This window comes from Periophthalmus magnuspinnatus, chromosome 19 (assembly GCF_009829125.3).
Source record: "Periophthalmus magnuspinnatus isolate fPerMag1 chromosome 19, fPerMag1.2.pri, whole genome shotgun sequence".
NCBI lineage: Eukaryota > Metazoa > Chordata > Actinopteri > Gobiiformes > Gobiidae > Periophthalmus > Periophthalmus magnuspinnatus.
In genome coordinates this window covers 7,513,854-7,536,620 of record NC_047144.1, presented here as the reverse complement: position 1 = coordinate 7,536,620, position 22,767 = coordinate 7,513,854, and the positions used below count along the sequence as shown (strand labels likewise).

General features: G+C 37.3%; 3 protein-coding genes across 4 annotated transcripts in view; all 3 read left to right on the top strand.

Moving 5' to 3' along the window:
• Positions 1-1,141: 1,141 nt before the first annotated feature.
• On the top strand, positions 1,142-8,877 carry znf281b (zinc finger protein 281b). 2 transcript variants are annotated; one of them, XM_033984469.2, is made up of 7 exons: positions 1,142-1,268; positions 3,011-3,506; positions 3,586-3,696; positions 3,775-3,898; positions 4,342-4,425; positions 4,865-4,983; positions 5,079-8,877. In XM_033984469.2, exons 2-7 carry the CDS (start codon positions 3,078-3,080, stop codon positions 6,657-6,659), a joined length of 2,448 nt encoding a protein of 815 aa, XP_033840360.1. In that variant the 5' UTR covers positions 1,142-1,268; positions 3,011-3,077; the 3' UTR covers positions 6,660-8,877. The 2 variants fall into 2 exon arrangements, with proteins under 2 accessions (XP_033840360.1, XP_055085531.1); XM_055229556.1 differs by having other exon boundaries at positions 1,200-1,215.
• Positions 8,878-10,993: 2,116 nt separating this feature from the next.
• muc13b (mucin 13b, cell surface associated) lies at positions 10,994-16,452 on the top strand. The gene is made up of 12 exons (XM_033984820.2): positions 10,994-11,110; positions 11,809-12,018; positions 12,489-12,605; positions 12,699-12,805; positions 13,505-13,563; positions 13,657-13,778; positions 13,884-14,012; positions 14,088-14,130; positions 14,208-14,245; positions 14,388-14,475; positions 14,553-14,820; positions 15,878-16,452. Exons 1-12 carry the CDS (start codon positions 11,068-11,070, stop codon positions 16,034-16,036), a joined length of 1,383 nt encoding a protein of 460 aa, XP_033840711.1. The 5' UTR covers positions 10,994-11,067; the 3' UTR covers positions 16,037-16,452.
• A 1,787-nt stretch (positions 16,453-18,239) lies between these two features.
• lrp2b (low density lipoprotein receptor-related protein 2b) overlaps positions 18,240-22,767 on the top strand; it is a 34,472-nt gene continuing 29,944 nt past the window's right edge. Inside the window, exons 1-8 of the mRNA XM_033984821.2 lie at positions 18,240-18,338; positions 19,503-19,613; positions 19,748-19,870; positions 21,186-21,302; positions 21,602-21,712; positions 21,935-22,051; positions 22,129-22,245; positions 22,585-22,728. Coding sequence (XP_033840712.1) covers positions 18,272-18,338; positions 19,503-19,613; positions 19,748-19,870; positions 21,186-21,302; positions 21,602-21,712; positions 21,935-22,051; positions 22,129-22,245; positions 22,585-22,728 — 907 coding nt within the window. The 5' untranslated portion in view covers positions 18,240-18,271. The remainder of the gene's footprint in view (positions 18,339-19,502; positions 19,614-19,747; positions 19,871-21,185; positions 21,303-21,601; positions 21,713-21,934; positions 22,052-22,128; positions 22,246-22,584; positions 22,729-22,767) is intronic.

Sequence of the window (22,767 nt, the reverse complement as noted above, 5' to 3'; positions counted from 1 at the left end):
TAATCATATATTCACATTCTGAAACAACATTAAGACACTTAAAGGAAAGTAAGTGAAAGGGAGGCTGCAGCCCATCACCTTGAGACTACTGCAGTATTTGTCCCTGTCAGTGGCCCAACAAACATAACTCTTAAAGAGGAGGTGAGGATGCATCAAGTGTGTGTGAGGGTCATTTGTTCATTTTCAAATCAACTATTTTATCACAGCCTTCATTCTATAGAAATGAATGGACCTTTCTGTTAAATGGAGCACAAATGTGTTCAAAAAGACAGAAACATCGCTTTCTTTTTCCCCACCAACTCCTTCTAATGGTCAGCTTCTGCTTAGAGTGTCAGCCAATCATTGTGAAGTGTGAAGTTTTAGAAAAGGTCTAGGCTTATTGTTTTAGAATCTAAATGTGAAGTTAGGCCTAGTCTACCAGGAACATAGGCCTAAAGGGTGTCCAAACTATCGGTTGGTCACCAAATGCAGTCCTTTTTTCCTGCTGAATTGGCCCAAATGATCAGACAGTGTAGGCCTACATATAACTGCATGAACATTTCTATGACTAAAACCTCAACAGCATCACATTGTATTATGATGCAAGCTCAAAATGAATGTCTGGCTCTGTCAAATCTCCTCTGTCAAACAGCCTATACGTGGCTTATAGCCCTAAGCCTTCATTAATCATAGAGTCACAATCATGAACTGAGGCTCAATGAAAGTTTTTGCCACAGCAAATATGACTGTATCCACACATCAAGTTTAATTATCCACTACATTACGTTAATAGTTACACTGAAGCCCATAATAGGCTAAATCATCAAATGTGCATAGGCCATTATTAACCAGACTGTTTAGCCAAAGCTTCGACATGGTCACTTTTATTGTTTCATTAAAACATAAGATAAAATAAAAGCTGATAAAACACAGAGCAGAGCCCTGGGTCAGTCTTGTTTCCTCTTTGGCCTGCTGTGTTTGCAGTTTAAAACTTTGAGACAAATATTATTTATTTTTCCATGGGTTTTGCGAATGTGTGAATTTAGTTTAGCGTTGTAAAGTGTTAAGTACAAGCCTATGGAGTGTTCACATGCGCTGTAATGCCCACACTGCTCCTCTGCTGTCTCCTCTCACGACCCGTCCGCTACAAACTCCCACAATTCCCCGCGCCAGGACAAGATGGAAGAAAGCAGCGACCGCCGGAGAACAATGTTTTGGCAATAAAACCCCAAATCGGTGAATACGGACAGGATCTATGTACGATTTAACTTAATTGAAAACATGTGTAGGTAAGTACCAACGTAAATGACATTTTCTATTACATATGGAGCGAGAAGTAGTTGAAATATACTCGACGGGATTGCCTTGCCCAGCTCGGCGCAAACGAGATGCAGCTCAGCGAGCATCATTGTTTCTGTTGTACGGGTCAGAGTGAGCTCAATTAAGTATACACGCGGATACAATATCCACTTATCCTAATCACAAACTTCAATTAACATTAGGAATTTGATTAACTTTGAACCTAAATAAAACAAACGCGAATAACTGTAAAAAAAAAAAAAAATCGTTAAATTTCTCCTTAAGTTGTGTTAAAGCCACAAAGCGGCACATGCGTCTCTTAATACCATTGTCTGTAGATCTTCAATGTGTTAATTGGTTGAAAAAGCAATTTAGATCAATAGAAGTCCACTATTATAGCCCTTTTTATGTCTTAAATCAGGTTAAAGTATCTGACTTTCGAGTTGGAAAATACTGTTATATAAATCTAAAATATCAGCTCAGGTTAAACAAAATGCTACAGTTTCATTAGCGATTACTTTAGAGCATTTTTTTTTAAAGTAAAACATGTTATGCAAAGAGGATTTGATTAGCACCGGGAGTTACAATTGAATGGCACACAGTAATGCGGGTTTTCAGAGGAGCTACGAGCTAACGAGCTAGCTCATGGCCCACACATGATTATTACCAATACAACACATTCAAAGCCCGTGTATGTATGTGTGGCATGGGCACCTGATATGAAGCCCTCCACGTTTGTCCCAGGTTGTTTGTAGTTGTATTGCACAGGGGTGAGCCTTATCCGGTTGTTGTTGCTGCTAAAGTTAGCTATCAATAAATAGAGCGGCAGCAGCAGAGCTTCAGACACAGATTTGATTTCGTGAGCGTCATCAAAGCTCAGGGACTGGGGAACATGCTCCACTTCTAGCCACCGCTGTCACTTATTTTTCATGTATTTGTTTTATTGCAGATATAGACTGTTTTGATATCTAACCTTAGAGAGAACACGTTAATGCAGCAAAAATCTTACTTTAGCATTAGCCTTCTTAGCTAACCACAACATAATACACATTTCAACCTGAAATGACTCTTGTGCATCACGTAGTTTTTGGATAATATGTTATTCTAAGTACACTGTGTGGTAATATTTAGTTGGTCTTATTCGTTGTGTATGTAGTAATTATTCTCGAGGAAAATGTATTATTCCTGTATTGTTTCCCAGCTTGTCTAAGCCGCGAGCTAACTAGCCTGCTAACTATTCTGCATAACAAGAGCTCATCCACTGCCTCAGACAAATTGTTTTGACAGATTACATTCTGATGTTGCTGGTAAACTTGAGTAAATGTCTTGTATTTGTCCCTGTCAAATACAAGTCACTGAAGTGTACATTTTTACTTAAAAAGCAGATTGTTTTTGACAAGTTTAATGAGCCAGCTGATGTAGTGCAAGTAATCCCCTTTGCGTTAAGCATTTGGATTAAAAAAAACAAAAAACGTTTAATTGTCCTAGTGCTTTAAAACTAGTGTGTTTTTGACATTACTCCTGGAAGTCTTTTAGTACTGTAGATTGAACAATAGTGGCAAAGAAATATTTGGAGCAACTTGGATCTTGCAACAGTTGAACCATTTAAAAAAACAAAACAAAAAACAAAACAAATTGATTGTGTCTTGCTAGATTCTCCCAAAATTGTCAAGTTTTGAAAAATGTAGACAGCTCTATAACAAACTTATATCCATTTGTGTTCTTTCTTTAGGATGTCAACTTCCTGCAGTTTGCTGTAGCGTATCAGCTGCCTTTGCTCTGAAGTTTCTAATACCATCATGAGTATTATCCAGGACAAATTAGGCAATGAGTTTTTGCGCAACGGTGGAATGGATCCCAATTTTGCACCAGGCATGCTCATGTTCAGCCACTTGCCTCCAGTCACCAGCTTTACACGACTGGCTTCCCAATCGGTTATGAACGAACTTCCACAGGAAATGATCCTGAAAAAGGAACGGGACACGTCGCCAGAAAATCAGGGAAATGCTGCTGCCAACCCAGGGGGCTTCCTCCACAGCATGGGCATTAAACAGGAGCGAATAAGTGAGCTTGATTATCGTATGCCCCTCTATGGCGGGAGCACAGGAGTGCCTGTGAACTGTACTGGAGGGGGCGCGGGGAAGAGTGTTGATATGCCGGAAATGTCATACAGCAACCACCACCAAAATCACCAGAACATGCTTCTTCATGATATGAGCCTCGTAAATGTGAGTGCTCCCAGGAAACCGGTAAAAGCATCTTCTTTCTTTTCATATTTCTGTCTTCAACAACATTTTATGTCTGTAGATGCCTGGAAGAACAGATAAAGAGCCAAAAGGTTCCTCTGTCAGAAGAGGACGAAGAAGCAATGGAGATGGGCAAGGCAAACCTCGACGGAAGCGCAACGATTCTGCCAAGGTTAGTTAATGCTTTTAGACGCAATTGCATTTGCTCGCCATTGTTAATTACCAATGTGTTTACAATGCCCAACTGTAGGCCCTGATGTTAGATCCAGATGGAGTCTGTCTGTCGCCGAACTCCAAACCACATATCTGTGAGCACTGTAATGCTGCTTTTCGCAGCTCTTATCACTTGAGAAGGCATGTGCTCATACATACAGGTGAGTCTTTTCTTTATTTTATTTTGTATTTATTAGTTTCCTGTCATTTATATTTCATTTATGTAAATCAAGTTGCATTGGATCAAGTCACCGTAGTCGTTTTATCATTGAGCTTGTAATTTTTGTGGAAATTATGTCAGCAAAGGAGAATGATACATAGGCTAGGCATGACTCTGTGATTACTCACGGTTTACTGGACAAGTTAGTCATCTTTATGCTGGAAACTCCATGCAAAACATTTGATCTTGATCACATTTGGTTTTAATATAATTATAAAGAAGCTATTTAAGTTATTTTTATCAAAACCAAAGAAAAAGTGTGTGTGTGTATATATATATATATATATATATATCTCCATTTGTACCACTATATGTTGAGATCAAAACGGAAACTTATTTTACAATATGGGATCAAAACCCCTTTTTAATTTTCGGATTGCTCAGGTGAGAGGCCTTTCCGGTGCAGTCAGTGTAACATGAGCTTCATTCAGAAGTACCTGCTCCAGCGGCATGAGAAGATCCACAGTGGTATGTTTGGTTTCTTTCTTTTTTTCTCTCTCTTCAATGTTTTTATTTTTTCAACAAAACTCATATTCTTGTCTGAAAAAAACCTTTCATTGTTCTTTTAATTGAATTGTTCTTAACCCTTTGCATGCTGAAACCACCAGACTAACTGTATAATCTACCCTGGACTTCCAATTCCAATTGACTATTAATTTAAAATACTGAAATAAAATAGATAAAAATGTTAAATGTCTAATAAAGGCAGTTAAATATATGACAATCACAGCTCTCTTGATTTTGGGAATACTGCTTTTGTGATTCCCAGCCCAGTGTCTATGGATTCCTGTTCCCCACTAACCCTATTAGAATACATGAAATACATATTTCATAATTTAAATGTTGTATATTTACATGTTAATGCCCTACCAATGTATCCAGATTATTAATCCTCTTCTTTTTAAAGGTGAGAAACCTTTTAGCTGTGACCAGTGCAACATGCGCTTTATCCAGAAGTACCACATGGAGCGACACAAAAGGACACATAGCGGCGAAAAGCCATATCGATGTGACACCTGCCAACAAGTAGGTCATTTTTACATCAAATAACCAATGCTGTGTTATTACTTGGCATTACGTCTTTGCCATAACATTGATTCATTGTTTTTATTTCTGTGCAGTTTTTCTCAAGAACAGACCGGTTACTGAAGCACAAACGGACTTGTGGAGAAGCCATAAAGAAGGGCTTGGACCCAAACATGCTGGAGCTCAGCGAGGCCGAACTAGGCCAGGGCAGCTATTCACTCACTCAGGGAAACGCTACCACCTCTGGACGCAAGAGGGCCAAATCCAAAAACGGAGAGGCAGGTGAGCGCAAAAGGAAGAAGAATGCTGCAGCATCTGTGGCTGGAGTCTCTTCTTCTGATGGCATGGGCTTTAGCATGGAGCACCCCTCTGACTCGGCTGCGATGCATGGCCGCACTCCTAAACTGGTGTTTAAAAAAGCTGGCCGGAAGAGCCAGGATAAAGGGCTGCTGTCTCTGGAAGAGAGCACTGAGGGACAGAAACTGTTGGATCAAAAGGCGGGCTCCATGGATCATGTGGAGGGCTCAGGTCTGGATAATATGGGCCTGCTACAAGGAACAGGGGGTACCAAGCAGGGTCCCACTACTACCAGCAACTACGATGATGCAATGCAGTTTGTTAAAAAGAGACGCTATCTCCATGCGATCAGCAGTGACTACGGAGCAGGGACACTGCAGATGACATCTCAGGCAGGTAGTGTCATCCAGGGCTCTTTGGGCCCTGAACCCACACTGGCCATGTTGGACTCTCCTTTAGAGCTCAAGCATGACAAGTCGGGCATTCCAGATGAGGTTTTGCAAAGCCTGTTAGATCATTATAGCCATAAGCCTGAAGCAGCACACCATCACGACGTGACTTTTGACCTGTCGGACCATCCTCATCATGTAGACCTTCAGCCAGCCGCCCCAGTGACACCAGAGCTCGAGGATGATGTGGCAAATGGAGGCGATAAAACAGCAGTGATGAGCGAGTATTCCAAGTTCCTTTTGCAGGCCCTAGAGCGCACCAGCCACAGTGGTCCTTTCCCCAGCCTGGGCTCTTCAGGGCCTTTCCCCCTGCTGTCCAGCAGCTCCAGTCCTACAGGACCTCTTTTTTCAGACAAGCATATATACACGACGTCCCCTCTGGACTGCTATCCTGCTGCTGTCTCCTCGCCACTCACTATTGCCCCATCCTCCGCGTCCTCCTCATCCTCCTCCAAGTCCCATTATGCCATGCTGTCGTCCCAGGACAACTACCACCTCAGTCTGGACTCCAGTAGCCACCAGCAGCTGACCCCGTCTCAGGAGCTGACTGATCAGTTGGACAAGCAGCATTCCCCTGGGGCCTTCAGCCTCCCTCCCCAAGAACTGACTGCCGCCCCAGAGAGTGCCAAGGGCCAGGCAGCCAAGACCGGGGCCAGCACTGCACCCACTAATGGTTCGAGCTTCCCCGAGCTGTCCCCCCTCAACGCCCCAAAAGAAACCACCTACCAGATCGAGAACTTCGCCCAGGCCTTTGGATCACAGTTCAAGACAGGGCGTCGGACCCCTCTGAGCTACGGGAGTGACCCAAGCACAGAGGTGGATCCCCGAATACGGACTCCAGAATACTCAGGGTACAGCAGTTTGTTAGCTGATGTAAGCGAGCCAGTCAGTACAGGATCAAAAACACAGACAAGCCAAAGTTTCAGATAAGGGTCAAGCAAGGTCCAACCAGGGTCCTGTTACTGTCCATGTGGCCCCTTAACCATCCTTATTCTGTTTTTGTAGCATTTTTTTTAAACACTGCCATCAGTTGTTAATAGAAAATGACCAGGGAGGGTCTTTATGGCCACAAATGCAATTTTTAAAATATTTTCCTGTTTATCATGTATGTAGTAACCTAATTTTTAAGAATTGTGATTTTGATATGATCGTAAACTGTAGACTTTAAATTTAATTTAAAATACTAGAGGGTAGCTATGAACTTGCATTTGTTTTCTGAACCCTTGTGTTTTACCAATCATCATGCCATTGTTAAGTAATAATATTGATCTCAATAACACTTTTGGCAGGGAAAGGCCCAGAAGTCAAATGGCAAAAAGTATATATTGTCTGTTACGTATTAACTCAGGAAAAAGGCAAGACTTTGTATTGAGATGCAATTGGCACAGTTTTTACATGTGTACTTTGACTACAAAGCTTTGATTTTTTAAAAATATTTTTTGTGTTGCTTTTTGAATTTGCCAGGTCAAAATACAGGATTGTTAACTTTCAGTTGTGTATATTGTCAAGATTATGGTACTGTTGTCATAGTGAAAACCTCTAATAATTCTGAGGGCTATTTTTCAATGCTGAAGCTGATGAATTAAATCCTCAGTGCATAGTTGACATACTGTGGTGTGCCATCACAAAGAATCATGCGCAACCACTGGCTAACATTCATTAATGGAACATGCAATCGTCCCAAAACCTTAATCTGAACATTTATAATCTTTATTTTCTGGACAAATGTCATACATTTTCACTGTTTCTGTTTGTCAAAGGAATCAAACAAGCACTTTTTAAAACAAATAACAAATCATTATTGGAAATTACATGAACTGAACAAGTATACAGGACTATTATGCTTATGATTATTTTAAAAGGAAAAAAACTGTGAATGGGTTTGGGTGAGGTGGGAGGGTCTTGGGAGGAGGGGGCTATGTGGCAGGGGTTTTGATAGCAGGGGTCTAGGCTTGACTGTGGGCATTTAAATGTATTTTGTTTTCAGTGGTATAAAGAGGGCGGGTACATGGGAGGGATGTTTTATTTTGTCTGGTTTATCGGGTTGTAAAAATAATTTGCCATAATTTTGTTATACAATATTTGAAAAGTACCTCTTTGTATTTAGTTTTTCTAAGAGACAGGCTGACATGCTGGACTTTGTTGAATCTAAATCCGGGCATATGTTGGATGCATACACTCACCCCTTAATTTATTCCCCTCAACCCAAACAGATCACTGTAGCAGACAGTTTTGGCAAGTAATTATTACCGCACCTGAAAACAGTTTTTGTTTCCCTTTTTGTCTTATCAAATCACAGCGAAAAGCTACTTCAGTAGCTGATAAAATATGACTTGTGCATTTCCCCTTCCCAAAATATATGCCTCCTCTCACAAGAAAAAACAATGGCCTTCTTTGTCTTCCATGGCTGAACCCACTCTATCCCGAGCAGCCAGGGTTGACATTTAATTTAGTTGATTTCCTGTGAGCGTTTCCTCAAACTTCCCGGGGCCACGTCCGTTAGCGCCACAGCCAAGAGACTTTGAAGCTGCTTAGATCACAGGGAACCAAGACTGACCAGCCACTCCGCATCAACACTATGCTTTGTGAGAAAAAATGATAAGATTGACCTTAATATACCTCATATCACTAAAGCGTAAGAAGCAGGGACATGCATTTGTATTTGTATGTAGTGGACATATTTGTAGTATAGATTTGACATATTGTATAATCTTTTAACACTGCTCGTGTTTACATCTATAGAGCAACAACTCTGCAAACGTATTATTTGTTGTGATGTAAAAAAAAACAAAAACAAAAAAAACATTCACGCTAAGCAGTGTTGCATCTAGATGCCTCATAGAACTTTTTTTTTTTCTCATGTTATATCCTTTATTTTTATTGCCATAATGTGTTTTTGTATGATCTTTAGAAGGATATTGTTTACAAAAATGTACAAAAAACACTAAAATGTGTCTCAAGTTTTGAGTTTCTCCAGTATGCATGACATTTTTTGTATGGCTTTTTCTGACTTATCGCCTCAATACCAAATTTTGTAGCAGAAGTCGCTCCCTTCTGTTTTAGACCTCCCCTTGATATGATTTCCCAGGCTTTATTGTTATTGAGAAGATGAACGGATTAGACAAGCCAATAAATTTTTGTTACAAAATGTGTTGTTGTGTAATTGAATGAACATGGAAGAAGATAGATTCCATTAAGTGTTCAATTTATGATCAACGATTATGATTTATGGTCACAGCACAGCAGCTATTCAGTCTAAAGGTCAGCAACCTTAAAGGGCCAAACCTAAAGCCAAATGGACAAAATGGTAAAATGTCTCCAGTCACTAATGTGCCTCTCCTCTTGTCCAGTGCAGATGAACACCAGAAATGATATCACAACTACACTGTCAACACCCAGTTTAACACATGTTCAAAATGTAAAATCTCCTTGTCGAGGAGAAAAAACTCAGATTGATTACTTAGCTGATCAACTATGCAGATTTATCTGAATGTAATGTCAGATTTCCTTGTAATATGTCACTTATCAGTGTTTACAATGGCAGTTATTGGGCCCATCGGTCGTAAAAGGAGATGGATTCAACATTAAAACAGGGTCATTTTTCTCTCCATCTTAATATATGTAAATGTATTTTAGTAAACAGTAAATGTCTTCACTAAAACACAGCGTAGCCTATTGTTTAATCACCTAGGCTACTGGTTATTTCCATGTAACGTCCATGTCCCACCTGAGTACATTGATGGGAACAGTGCAATGGGTGGGGTTAAGATGGTCATAACTCTAAGTGACTTTGGACTTCCAGCCACAGCTGCAGTCCAGTCATCACATGTTGACACGCCATGCGCCGATGTTCATAAAACCCTTTAGATTATGGCAGTAACATAGCAACATTTATAAACAACATTCGGAGGGAAAGGAAAATCTTGTTAAAAATTTGGATATTTGGATGATGTATATATGTATTTTTAAGTAGACGTATCAAAACAGCCTTAAATCATTTCCACCCATATTTATATGCTTAAAAATACAAAATATATAAGTTAATCTCTTCATAAAAAAAAAAAAAAAAATCGTACTACATTTGTAATTGTTAATATTAACATAGAATGGCAATCGTGCTTTGATTTATTTTATTATTACTATTTGTTTGAAGGTTTCTCTTAATATGTGTTGTGTTTTCACAGTTTTTTGTTTGTTTGTTTGTTGTTTTAAGTGTCATGCAATTCTAGTGTTATTGTGATACTATTTTTTTTTTCTATTGGCCTACTAAGGACTTGACTTGATACTCAATACTGATTTCGATACCACCACAATAATAAAAAAAACAATCCCTCAGTCATTCAGGTATATGTGATCTTATACTTCTGATAAAGCTCAAGATCATTCTAAAACTAATCAGGAAATGTTCACTTATGTCCTGTGAATGTGACTTTTTTTTTATATCGAAACTTGTTCAAATGAGTATCTAGTGTCCACACTAGTCGCAGTAATGATTAGTGTCTGATTTTTGATATTTTTGCCAACCCTATGCCATTCACGATTTTATTTTTACACAACACGAAGATCTGATTCTTCAGGTTCTAAAATCAGTTTAAAAATAGCTGTGTTTCGTGCCACCATTCCTCGTTTTATGTCATGCTACACCTTATATTATGTTAATTCAAGACTTTATGAATATTTGAATGGGATCAAAGTCAGCTTGGAGATAACATTTCTTTATGATTCTTGATGTAACATGCGGGTTCTTGGATTGGTTTTCTTTAAGACTTGTTTAAATGTATTTTTTTCTTTCTGATTACATTCAAGACCATGTTGTTTTATCATTTATGTTGCTGTAATTGGCTATCCTTCCATTGAAACCTTTTTTTTTCCCTATTTTGATTGGAAAACTGCAGTCCAATGAGGAAGTGTGTTTGTCTAAATTGCCTCAAGGTTAAACTGTCTGGGAGGAGTAGAGCCATAAAGCAATACTTTAGCCCGGATCATTGGTTTATTACCTTATAATGGAACACTTTGTTTTATTGTGTATCGGGGCTGAAATACAACAATACATTGAATTCTGTTATTAATGTATCTCTCAACTCAATCCTATCCTTTAATCTTGTGAACCAAAATGAAATCATAATGAACTTTGGTGCTGCAAAATGTAATGGAAACATTGGCAAGGAAATATGGAATAGCCACGCCCTTGTGACCTCTGAACTTTGAGCTCCAGGTACCGCCTTGAAAGGAGTGGCTAATGATTAAAACCAAATGTAGGACACCACCTCAATCATCATTTTAAGGTTGTGAGGGTCCACTTGGCACTTGTTCTTACAGATCGATTCTAGCTTACATAATGGCACTGAAACTCCTCATCTGTCTGCTTTTTGTGGCTGGAGGTAAGTAGACTGTTAAAGCTACTACTAAGTCAATTAATTTTTAGATTTTTTTAATGATTATTATTATTATTATTTTATCTCAACACCTATCGGGCTGATTGGTTTGATTAATACTGTATATATTCACTGTAAGTTGTTCTGAGCAAAGTTTTTATTGTCTTTTTTATTGTCTCTGCCAAATCAGTCGTAAATTGAAAGTATATATATTAAAAAAAAAATAAAAATCAGATATCTTAATCAGATATTGCTTATTATTCAGTATTTTCTGTTTAAAAATGTTAGTAGCACATCTTCAGTATTTTCCGTGCTAAGACATGGATAGGTTAATATTTGAGCAGCTGGTTGATACACACCTTTTAGCATCACTATATGGCCCTGTTGCTTTTCCTTGTTTGCCCTACTAACTTTTAGCTACAAGTTACTTTAAGTTGTATGCCGTGCTCATCGCTAGTTGGTTGTGAATCATAAACAATAAGGCCAGCTGATAAAAGTTGAATCACAAGCCAATCCCTGTGATGATATGTGATATTTCCCTGTTGTAAATCTGTGCTTCTCTGTAATGCATCTCTGCACTTCACACCCACAAACTCCTCCTGATGGTCAGTTTCCATAAGGCTCTGGCAGGAAGATTTAACCACCAATTACATACTTTGGACTTTGTAATGTAATGACTCTAATGACTTTTTGATCTTTTCTAGTGTTTCCAGACATAGCAATATCAACAGGAGAAACAATGACATCAACAAGCAGTTCAGCCAATACAACAGCGGCCACAACAGCGGCCACAACAGCGTCCACAACAGCGTCCACAACAGCGGCCACAATAACGGCCACAACAGCCAATACAACATTGACCAACGCAACCACAACAAAACCCACATCATCCAGCTCTCCACCTACACCTCCAGGTATATATATCCAAAATCAAACTACATGGATTGATTACTTTAACAATAGATCAAGGTTTTTCAAAAGTTCAGCCCTTAACCCTTTTAAAACTCCAATAAGCTCATGAGCATATTTGTATGTTATATATTTATTTTTGACAAAGTGATGATTTATCTGAAAAAAAGAAAAAGTTTGACCAGGGACTAGGACCGGAATAGGACCAAACCAAGTTTAAATCAGAACTAAACCAGGATTAATTACCCAATTACTTTACAGCTTTAATACATTTTGGTAATTAACAGTTTATTGACGTAGTATGTCCCATTACTTTAAATTTCAGATCTCTATTAATTCATGTTTTAAGGATTTAATTGTTTTTCAATACAATGACAACATCCTACTCATTTTGGTTTTGACCTTTAGGTGTCGATTCAGAGTTCACAATTCTTATTTTATGTTGTCTTATTGAGCTACCTTTATTCCCGTACAGGTGTTTGCGCCTCAAATACATGTGGCAGTGGAAGCACCTGTCAGGAAAGAGCAAATGGAGAATATGAATGCCTCTGTCGGGCTGGAGACTATTATGATGGAAAACAGTGTGTCGAGGGTAAGTCTTCCACTGTCAAAAAAACAAAAAACAAAAAACAAAAACAAAACAACTAAAAATATTCTAACTATGACTTCTTTTGTCATATTTTAGCCAGAGTTTTTCCTGGGACTTTAACCTTAACTGAAACGTATGTAGAAGCAATGGCCGACCCAACATCAGCTAAATTTAAAGAAACTGCAGATGGAATAGTTACGAAGGTAAGCATGTTAACACGATGACAAAAATATTTACCCTCATGACATTTGGTGACTTGTATTTAGTTTTATGTTTTAGTTTTTAAATGACATTAAGCAAAGCCAAAAACAAATGTGTTGTGTTTTATTCATGGGCCACAATCAGCAGAAAGACTGACTTACTAAGAATACTAAGACTTTATACACAATGTTACTTTAACGTGCTTATGACAGGCTTTATGTTTGTTATACAATATAAAGCTTTTATCAGTTATTTTTATTAGTCTAATCATAACTATTGTGCAACTTAGACAATTTCTTACCCTTGTCAACATTATGGTTGCTAGGTAACATGTAATTACCCCTATCTATGTCATATCTGCTGTCCCTGTCTAACCAGGAAGTAAAATGATAAACTTGGTAGGATTTTTATTTAAAATCTTAAATATAATTATGTTAACAATACTGTAGTGTCATATGCACTTTAAATGATAAAACAATACTGTCTTGTCTGGTGATTCATGTTAACATTGGGAATAGCAGCTAAAATTTAGTATAAAAAAACTGTTAAAAAAACTTACTTAACGAAGGAATCCCCATGTGCAGGTCTTTATTTTTCCAAATAGCACAATATGGTATTATGTTATTCAGTTGTATTCTTATGTACACAAGTATGATCACTTGGCTGGTCTTATATAACCAATGTTTTCTTATCAAACCCAGCTGAATGGCACACTTAAAGAAAAACCTTTGTATCTTGGCTCTACTGTGTCTAAACTCAGGTGGGAACTTTTTTCATATTTCAGTTTTATTCAGCTGATTATATAATTAAATGTTTTATAATCTTGATGGCAGTTGTTTTCATTTCTGTGCAGCCCAGCGCCAACAAGAACAGGAATCCTAGCTACAGTGGAAATAAAGTTTGACACAAAGTCTGAAATAACATCTAAAGATGTTAAAGAATCAGTAAATAAGATACCAGATTATGTATTTCAAGGTAAATAAGTTTTTAGTTTTTTTTTAGTTTCTTTTAATATGTACAAAAATAAGTGTATAATATGTTAATTGTAATACTGTAATGTGGTATGTATTGTTCTTACAGCAATAAGTTTATGTGAGGTTAATGCATGCGATGAGACTACTGCTAGTTGTAAGGACAATGGTGGATCATTCACATGTACATGCAAGGCAGGGTATCTTCAAACAGCCTTGAGTGATCGTCTTTGTGTTGGTAAGTCTATGTCCCAGTTGACAAAGCAGTGGTACTGAAACTTTCATAACAGTAAGTTCATTTTCTTCTTTTTAGCTTGTCCATCAGGTCAGAAAGCAGTTGACGGCAAATGTAAACCGTAAGTAAAATACAATCACAATTAAAAATGACAATCTGGACTACTAATAACTAATAACTAATACATATCTCTTTTAGATGTCCATTTGGCTACACGGGTATTGTTTGTGGGGACAGTAAGTATTTAACATGAAATAAAACACGTGCCTTAAACTGCATAGAGGCTGTGGCCTGTATAATGTCAATGTGCAATTACAGATAAATACAAACAAGAAAACATTCAAAATCAACTATATTTGTTTGTGTATATCTTTCTAGATTGGAAATTGATTCTTGTCATAGTTGGCTCTGTGCTTGGGAGTTTACTGCTTGTTGCAATAATCCTTCTACCAGTACTGACTATGAAGTAAGTGACATTCAAAGGAATACTATTGTCTTTTTATTCAAATGTTAAAAGTGATATTGATCATTTTCTCTTCAAAGGAAAAATAAGAAATCCAAGAAAGGGAAAGAAAATGAAAAATCCTATGTGAACCCTGCTCCTATGAAGACCCCGTATGTTAGCAATGGTACTGCAGTACCACGACCCACTCCTGTTCAAGCCACTCCAGCCAGTGGACGGCCCGGGTTTGGGGGCAACGCTGTGCCAAGGATTCCACGAGCAACAACTAATGAAAGCTGGGACCGCAGTAACCTTGAGATGGCGCCAAGCAACAGCCGGCAAAACCTTATTCCTGCTGGACGAAACTCTGTAAGCAACCCCCAACTTCACTTTTAGCAATATTTGGGAAGAATAATGGTCAATTTAAAGTCTTTGACCGTATTTTTTATTAGGCTATTAGTATTTTTTGTATGTGTAAATGTACAGTTTTAATGGCCATGGGTGTTGGACTAGGAGGGGGATGCAGTTAGGAGTGGCATGATAATAAATTTTGAAGTGCATATATTTCTGAAGAAAATATAGAAAATAAACCATAATATTGAAACTAAGACAATACCCTACAGCAAAATTATCCCAAAAACTACCAAGCAGGATTATCTCCCTAGAAAATATTCGTCATATACAGTAGCTTGTTAAAAAAATAATAAATAAATAAATAAAATACAATAAGTAAAATGAAACAGAATGAAACACTTTAGTAGTTAGTTTGTATCTCTAAAGTCATGCAACTAATTTATTCAACTCGCTACAGCTCAAATCTTATAGCAGTACAAACAATAACTAAACCTCCTTCACTGTAGTACAGAGAAAAAGTACACATGATAAATATTGACCCCTAAATATTATTGTTCCATCATCTTCTATTTATTTAACAATATGTCGATATAGTAGAGTTTGTACACAGGACTCAGAATTGTGTGCTACAATTGTTAGTAGCCTAAATTGTTGGCTATTTCCCATTGCATTACATACGATGCTTGAATGGATAAAATATTTGTTGAAGTTTTATGAGTTCTACTCCAGATGTGGCATTAGTTTAACCCTTATGCTAACACCTTAGTTGAAGCCCTCTGCTCTCTAGAGTGTTATTAGCAAGTAGCAACGTCACAACTTAAATCATATAAGTTAAATCAGCAAAATGATCAGTATAAGCAACTCTAAATGAGCGTTTATTATGTCAATTCCCCCCCATTAATACAGGAGACTGGTGATCTAAAATTCTCCCCCATGGTCTAAAAATAACATGGACTATGCATCATAAAATTACACTTAACTTCAGAGCACTGTATTTAAAGGTTAAAGGTAAAGGTTAATAGAATCATTTTATACTCTTGCATGAATGATATTTGGTTTGTTCTTTTTGTAGCGTCGGTTTGATGATGATGATGACTCAAACCCCTACAGCCGCCCAATGAAACCGCAGAGCAACCCGTACGCCATAGGACGACCTCAAGTCAACCCCTATGCGTCCGGTCAGGGACACAGCAATCCATACTACAGAAATGACGATGGAAAACGCTACTAAATGATTCTTTGCATAGCTTTGATTCAATTATGGGTTTCAGTTTCCTGGTTTATGCAACACTTTCAAGACTTATAGATAGCTATATTATATGGTTAAATAGTTGATCGCTATGGCAACAGTCACAATTTTCAATCACTCTGAAGCCCATGGATAGCATTGCATTTAATAAACTGTATTTTGTGTGTGTGTGTGTGTGTGTGTGTGTGTGTGTGTGTGTGTTGTGCATGAGTGTAGCTCTAATGATACAACAAATGGTAAAAGAAACTTTATTCTTGTTTAGTGCCATAATTTCTTTGTGTGTAATTTTGCATTGCTCTATCTTGTAATTTTTGTATTATTTGTGCATACCTTGTTCATAAAATATTTTTTCTATATTAATGGTAATACAGTCTTCTAAATAAACAAAAAAAACTGTATATTTCTGTACAATAATTTCATGGGGGGAAAAAATAGGAATACTAGTAACCACACGAGGGCGCTAAAGCCTAGGAGGTTGCTTGAGTAAAAGACCAAAGGTATTAAAATATATGCTCAAATAAATACACTTATTACACACAAGAAATATTACTAGTGCATAAATATTAGTACTTAACAAATTGAAAAACTTGTGCACTACAATCCAATTTGCCACTGCAAATGCAAAAGGTCTTGTCTAGATGCTGTCTTATTTCTACACAAAACCTTATCTTAAGATGTGGCGCTAGTAATTCTTAGTTTCATGCATTTTAAAATTACTATTATATTATCATAAAAAAAAACCCCAGCAAACTATGGACTATTAAGTATCGCTGTAGTCAACTAAGTAAATTCTAGATCAGCTATAGACATGCTTGTGCGCTCTTTAGTCGACTAAAAGGTCAAAATGATTTAATATCTTTACGATCTGATCCAGACTCAAGACACAACATCACAAACTCATGACTTCATCCAAAACAAATATTTATACAGAGAATTATTTGTCAACAGCCTCTTCATATGTAAACTCATTAAAACAATTCACTCCCAAAACTGCTTTTGTGCAAAATGCTTTATAATGCTAATCAAAAAAATAACAACGAACAAATATTTTGGCCAACTAGGAGTACATCTGCTGATTAATAGACTAAACAACTTCAGACAGAAAGATATTTTGTATGTCACTTGAGTAAAACTAAGCCAGTCAAAGCCTTGTATCATCATTTATTTCACTACTTTCCAATACACACAAAGTTCAAGTAACTAATAGTTATCTACAAAGGTTGAGAACTTTGCATTCAAGTAAACTTTCTGCATAGGCAAGTTTATTTGTATAGTGCAATTCATACACAATTCTTATGCTTTACAGAAGAAGAAAGACATTAAAATCACATTACAACAAATCACAACATAAATAATTACAAATAATCATCATAAGATAAACATTAAAAGAGAAGAGTGCACAATAAAACCTTTCAGTCATATGCACAGCTAAACAGAACTGTTTTGAGCCTGGATTTAAGCATTGTCAAAGTCGAGGCCTGTCTCACATCTTCAGAAAGACTGGTCCAGGTTTTAGCTGCATAAAACTGAAATGCTGATTCCTCATGTTTAGTCGTGACTCTGGGGCCAGCAGGAGCCTGAGTTCACATAGTTTACTACTGTATGGAAGTAACTGAACAGAACTGAAATGTGAAAAGATCAACTCAAGTTTTCATGAGCTTAATTAAAGGCAGCATAATGAAAATATTTGACAAATGTATGTTATTCATTAAGTAAATCTATAGTGACTTGAAAGTTCCATAAAGCCACAGCATATACATTTTTAGCCCAAAATAGACAAAAATAAAAGCATGTTTTTTTCAATTTCAGTTTATTGTTGTCCCATTGACTATAATCTTCCACAGTATGGTCTAAAACCTATCTGTATCCATGGAGAATGTTTCCCAAAGTATGGCTTTAACTTTCTATTTCCATGTAATCATACAGGTGATGCGTCACCTCCAGAAAGTTACATACTGTACCTTTAACCACCTCCAGGCATCAGCCACTATTACACAAATTACCTTTTTGCTGATGTGGACAACACGGAAGCTTATAAAAGTTAATCTTAGTTGAAGTTTATGTAGAAGGGGTAAGTCATAAAAAGCTATATTATTCATGTGATGTTGGTGGAGGAGGTTAGGCGTCTGCACATCCTCCGGCTCACTGAGAGTGCATGAGAGGACCAAACTGAAGGCCTTGGACAGTGCTCTGCTGCAGGGCATCAATGAGCACATTATGGGGCTAAAGGGTCTATATCTTCTACCTCTACTATTCATCCTCCAAGACGTTAAATTCACTCAAGGTAAGTGAGCGGCCTACTTCATTGTTCAAACAGAGAACTGCAATTTGTCAAAAGGTTTTAAGAATTGCAGAATCAGATAAATATTTGTTAAAGTTTTTTGATAAAATTGTATATATTGTTTATGCAGTTTTATATATTTACTCTGAAATTCACACAGAATGACTTATGAAATACTATGTAGTATGTTTGTAATATCTAGTGCAGGGCTATTACACAACATTTTTCAGATTTCTGGAGTGGCCACTGTGACTGAGAGATTCAATACAAAATATCTGAGGTCTCTTTCAGCAATGATAATGTAGCAACTATATAGTACATCTATATTCGATTTTTGTCAAATATATAAATAATAACATTAATAATAATGAAACAAATTATGAAATACAAATAAAAGGATTTCCCACATTGTTCTGCACATTTCCAAACTAACTCTACAAACATGATTAAAAATGGATTGGATTCTGGTTTAGCACTTCATATTTCAATGTTCTGTCAAATGTGAATTCTCCTGGATGTGTTTATAATGTGGACTGTGAACTGAATTTGATTTGAAAACAAATCAATTAGTTTTCCCCAAAATTATGCCGCCCAAGTCTACAAAAGCCTGGTCGAGGTTATTCAGTTGAATTACAGGAAAGAGATTTTACTGACTTGAAGTTCACATGACAGGGTCCATTCTACGAGCTAATTTACAGGTTTGGTCACATGCTACATGGTTCAGAAAAGAGCCCAGAGCCGCCATAAACTTAGTCACTTTCCAGAAAAGCAGTAAAAGATTTACATTTTACTCATATTAAAATATGTATTTTTTTCTTGTCAAAAATATAGTTGTAGTTATTTCCTTCATTGTTTCCTTTATTGTTCCATTATTTAGTTTCAGTAATTGTTTTTGTAATCATATTTTCAACACCTTCAACACCTTCAACATGCTCATTTGGACTATTTCAGTAAAAACTAGCAGCTATTGTATGTAGTCTCATTTAATAGTTTCTCTGTTTATAACAGAAAGTCTATATCAGAGATGCTTTTATTTGTTTTTCATATACATTATTTGATTTTAAATACAACATTAAAGACCAATGGTAAGGTATCGCACATTTGAAAGTCCTGTATGATGCTTTTGAGTTGGTGTAAATTATGTAGTTTTGTTGCTGTTGTTTTTAGGAGCATGTAACAGTGGACAGTTTCAATGCAACAATGGACAATGCATCAACAGTGAGTGGAGATGTGATGGGACAAAAGACTGTACAGATGACTCAGATGAGCTGAACTGTCGTGAGTATAACAAACCATCAAGTGCCTTCAACAATATGTGTGGGGAACTGTAATTACAGAGGACAGGGAGGGATAATCAACTATCAGAAAAATCCACATAAATACCTCAAAACATGTTAAATGTTGTTGTTTAGCTCCACCAGCATGCACGTCTCAGGAGTTCAAATGTGTGACCAGTGGAGAGTGCATCTCAATAGGATTCGTCTGTGATGGAGAACCGGACTGCGTCGATGGCTCTGATGAGCAGAGAACATGTGGTACGCATAATTCACATAAGAATATATACTTTCTTGCAACAAACAGTTGAAGTACAGCAAGAAATAGGCACTCAGAAATCAAGGTTATCATCAAGGCACACATCTCAACAGAGAGGTGGGAGGGGTTGCAATTGCTATTTGGTGATATTCAATTAAATTCAATATAATTTTATTTATATAGCACATTTAAAATACAACTTAAGCTGCCCAAAGTGTTTCACACAAAGTCAAATACGACACTTAAGCAAAGAACAATAAAACACCAAGATATCCTGGTGAGCTAGAAACAAAAGCCAAGGAGAAGAAGTGAGTTTAAGTGTGCTCTTAAACTGCACTACAGACTGAGAGGATCTAAGAGGCAGAGGGGTAAGCAGAATTAAATCATTGACGAGTGCATTGTCTATAACGGGTGACCAAACCTTTTTATTAGGCCTAAGAGCTACATAGTGAAACAAAGTGAGAGCAGAGGTCCATGGACTCGTGGTCAATAGTGAATCATTCAAATGGATGCACTTAGCAGAGGATTAACTATGCCATCATAGTAGTTTAGACTGATCTAGATCTGTGTCTGAACCTTAATAGAGAAATAATTTACCCCTCAACTAAAACATCTTTACATTTTGAAGTGCTTAGGCAGAGGTCTAAGTTGAACAACTGACCGTAATTAGATTTATCTCCATTGCTCTACATATTCGACCATTTGTTTGTGTATTTACTATGTTTGTAGGGTAGGGCCCATATTACACTATTTACTGATGTATGTTATAATGTTTCCTTGTGAAAAACATACCCGGAGTTGTGTTTTGTTTCATTCACACATGTTTAACACATACACACAAATTTAAGCTGAGTTCTTCTCAAAACAGAAAACACTCTGTTCCACCTTCTGATGTCATGTGGTGATACAATAAGTGCTCCACTGTGTTTTTAAACTCCACACACCTTCGCTAGAATCATTTGGATGATTTTAGCCTTGGAATTGCTGAACTCTGCTGAGCAAAAGGTAAAAAGTACCTGTTAACTTCATTGCATCACAAGTTGGAGCAGAGTATTTTGATCTATGGAGATGTAACAGACTAATAATAAAGTGTTACTCAACCATGTGTGAATGAAACAAAACACAACTCCAGGTCTGTTTTTGATGAAGTACCAGCATTATAACATGGCGTAAAGCTCACAAGAGTCATTTTTGTATAATAAAGCATGATTTAATCAATCTTTTTTGAGCACGGCCAAGTTTTGATCTTATACCACGGATAATTTGAACAGACTGATGCAGCATTAGTAGTGAACGCCCCGTACATTATGATTCCAGGAGGACGGACATGCAGCTCTGACCAGTTCACATGTCAGGAGGGCCAGTGTATTCCCGGCAAATACAGATGTGATCATGTGAAAGACTGTGTGGACAACTCAGATGAGAACAACTGCAGTAAGTATAGAGTGAAAATTAAAAACCGGGACACAGTCGGTGCACTTATGGTAATTTCCAAGAGCGTTTTTTCTGTATTTTAGCTAAAACAAATGATAATATATTACCTTCCTTTACTGTTGTCGGGTATTACATTGGTCAGAAATAGGGACATCTGGGTAAATAGGGATGTCTGTTCTACCCTAAATAAGTAGGATATAACCACATGTCCTTAACCTCCCCAGAACATACATGTTGAATTATAAAATTTAGATTCATATTTACTACATTGTTGTTTTTTTCTGTTTTGTTTTTCCCAGACTATCCACGCTGCACTGAAAAGACCTGTGCAAATGGCGCCTGTTACAATAACTCTCAACACTGCAACGGTCTTCAGGACTGCAGAGACGGCTCAGATGAATATAACTGCAGTGAGTAACGGTTAATGTCATTAAAAAAAGGGATGTTCAATAGTTAGGATAAATTTAAGTGTTTATTAGTAACTCTGAGTTATTTAAATTATGATAGGCTTATTGATTGATTGACTTACTATGCTCAAATCAAATTATCAGTACATTTAGACTATTCCAAATGTATCGAGTCATAGTATTGACTGTCAGCTGTAATGACATGTATTATTTTTTTTATTTCAGCCAACCAGCACTGTCCCCTTCACCAGTATGAGTGTGCAAATGGTTACTGTATCCCCCAATCCTTTGTCTGCGACCACTGGGATGACTGCGGGGACTTCAGTGATGAACAAGGCTGTGGTTAGTATGACATCAACCCTCTAAAGTTACAGCAGTAAACAATATTTGTACTGTTTTAACATGTTTTGGTGCTTTAGTGTATGAAAGCTGCAGTGGCAATGAGTTCACATGTAGCAGTGGCAGATGCATCCCTCAGCGATGGGTTTGTGACCAGTTCAATGACTGTGGAGACTATAGTGATGAGAAAGGATGTGGTGAGTATTACTAGTAGTGAAGCAATTAAGTTCAAATTGATCAGATAATAAAGTTCTTCTGAAAGTGTAGGACAGGTATTAAAGCCGATGTGGCTAGTTACTCCAGATTCAATCCTGTTTTGTCCCAAATCAGTACTAGTTCAAAACTGGTATTGATTTTACTTTAATTCCATGATAACTGAGTACTGAGATGAAATCACTATTACCAAGTTGCAAAGAGGGAGATTATCTATGCACTATCTTACACAAAAAAATATGTATCCTGTCTCCTTCTATTAGTTTAGCAGCTACCTTCTTGGTGTTGTGTAAAGATTATCATTTCCAACCTGTGAATTTTAGACAGTAACTCGAGGGACTGTTACCCGGGAGAGTGGGGGTGCCCTGGATCTCCGCTGTGCATCCCTGTGGGTAAAGTGTGTGACGGAAAACCAGACTGCCCAGGAGGAACAGATGAGACCAACTCGACAGCTGGTCAGACCTGTGGTAAGTCTGATTTATTCTATTTATTATAGTCTGTTATTC

Bases quoted from the DNA above. Each gene is read 5' to 3' on its own strand.
- muc13b (XM_033984820.2), top strand. From the start codon at position 11,068: ATGGCACTGAAACTCCTCATCTGTCTGCTTTTTGTGGCTGGAG. The intron at 12,606-12,698 runs GTAAGTCTTCCA...GTCATATTTTAG, and splicing joins TGGAAAACAGTGTGTCGAGG to CCAGAGTTTTTCCTGGGACT. The intron at 14,821-15,877 runs GTAAGCAACCCC...TTCTTTTTGTAG, and splicing joins TTCCTGCTGGACGAAACTCT to CGTCGGTTTGATGATGATGA.
- znf281b (XM_033984469.2), top strand. From the start codon at position 3,078: ATGAGTATTATCCAGGACAAATTAGGCAATGAGTTTTTGCGCAACGGT. The intron at 3,697-3,774 runs GTTAGTTAATGC...GCCCAACTGTAG, and splicing joins AGCGCAACGATTCTGCCAAG to GCCCTGATGTTAGATCCAGA. The intron at 4,426-4,864 runs GTATGTTTGGTT...TTCTTTTTAAAG, and splicing joins GCATGAGAAGATCCACAGTG to GTGAGAAACCTTTTAGCTGT.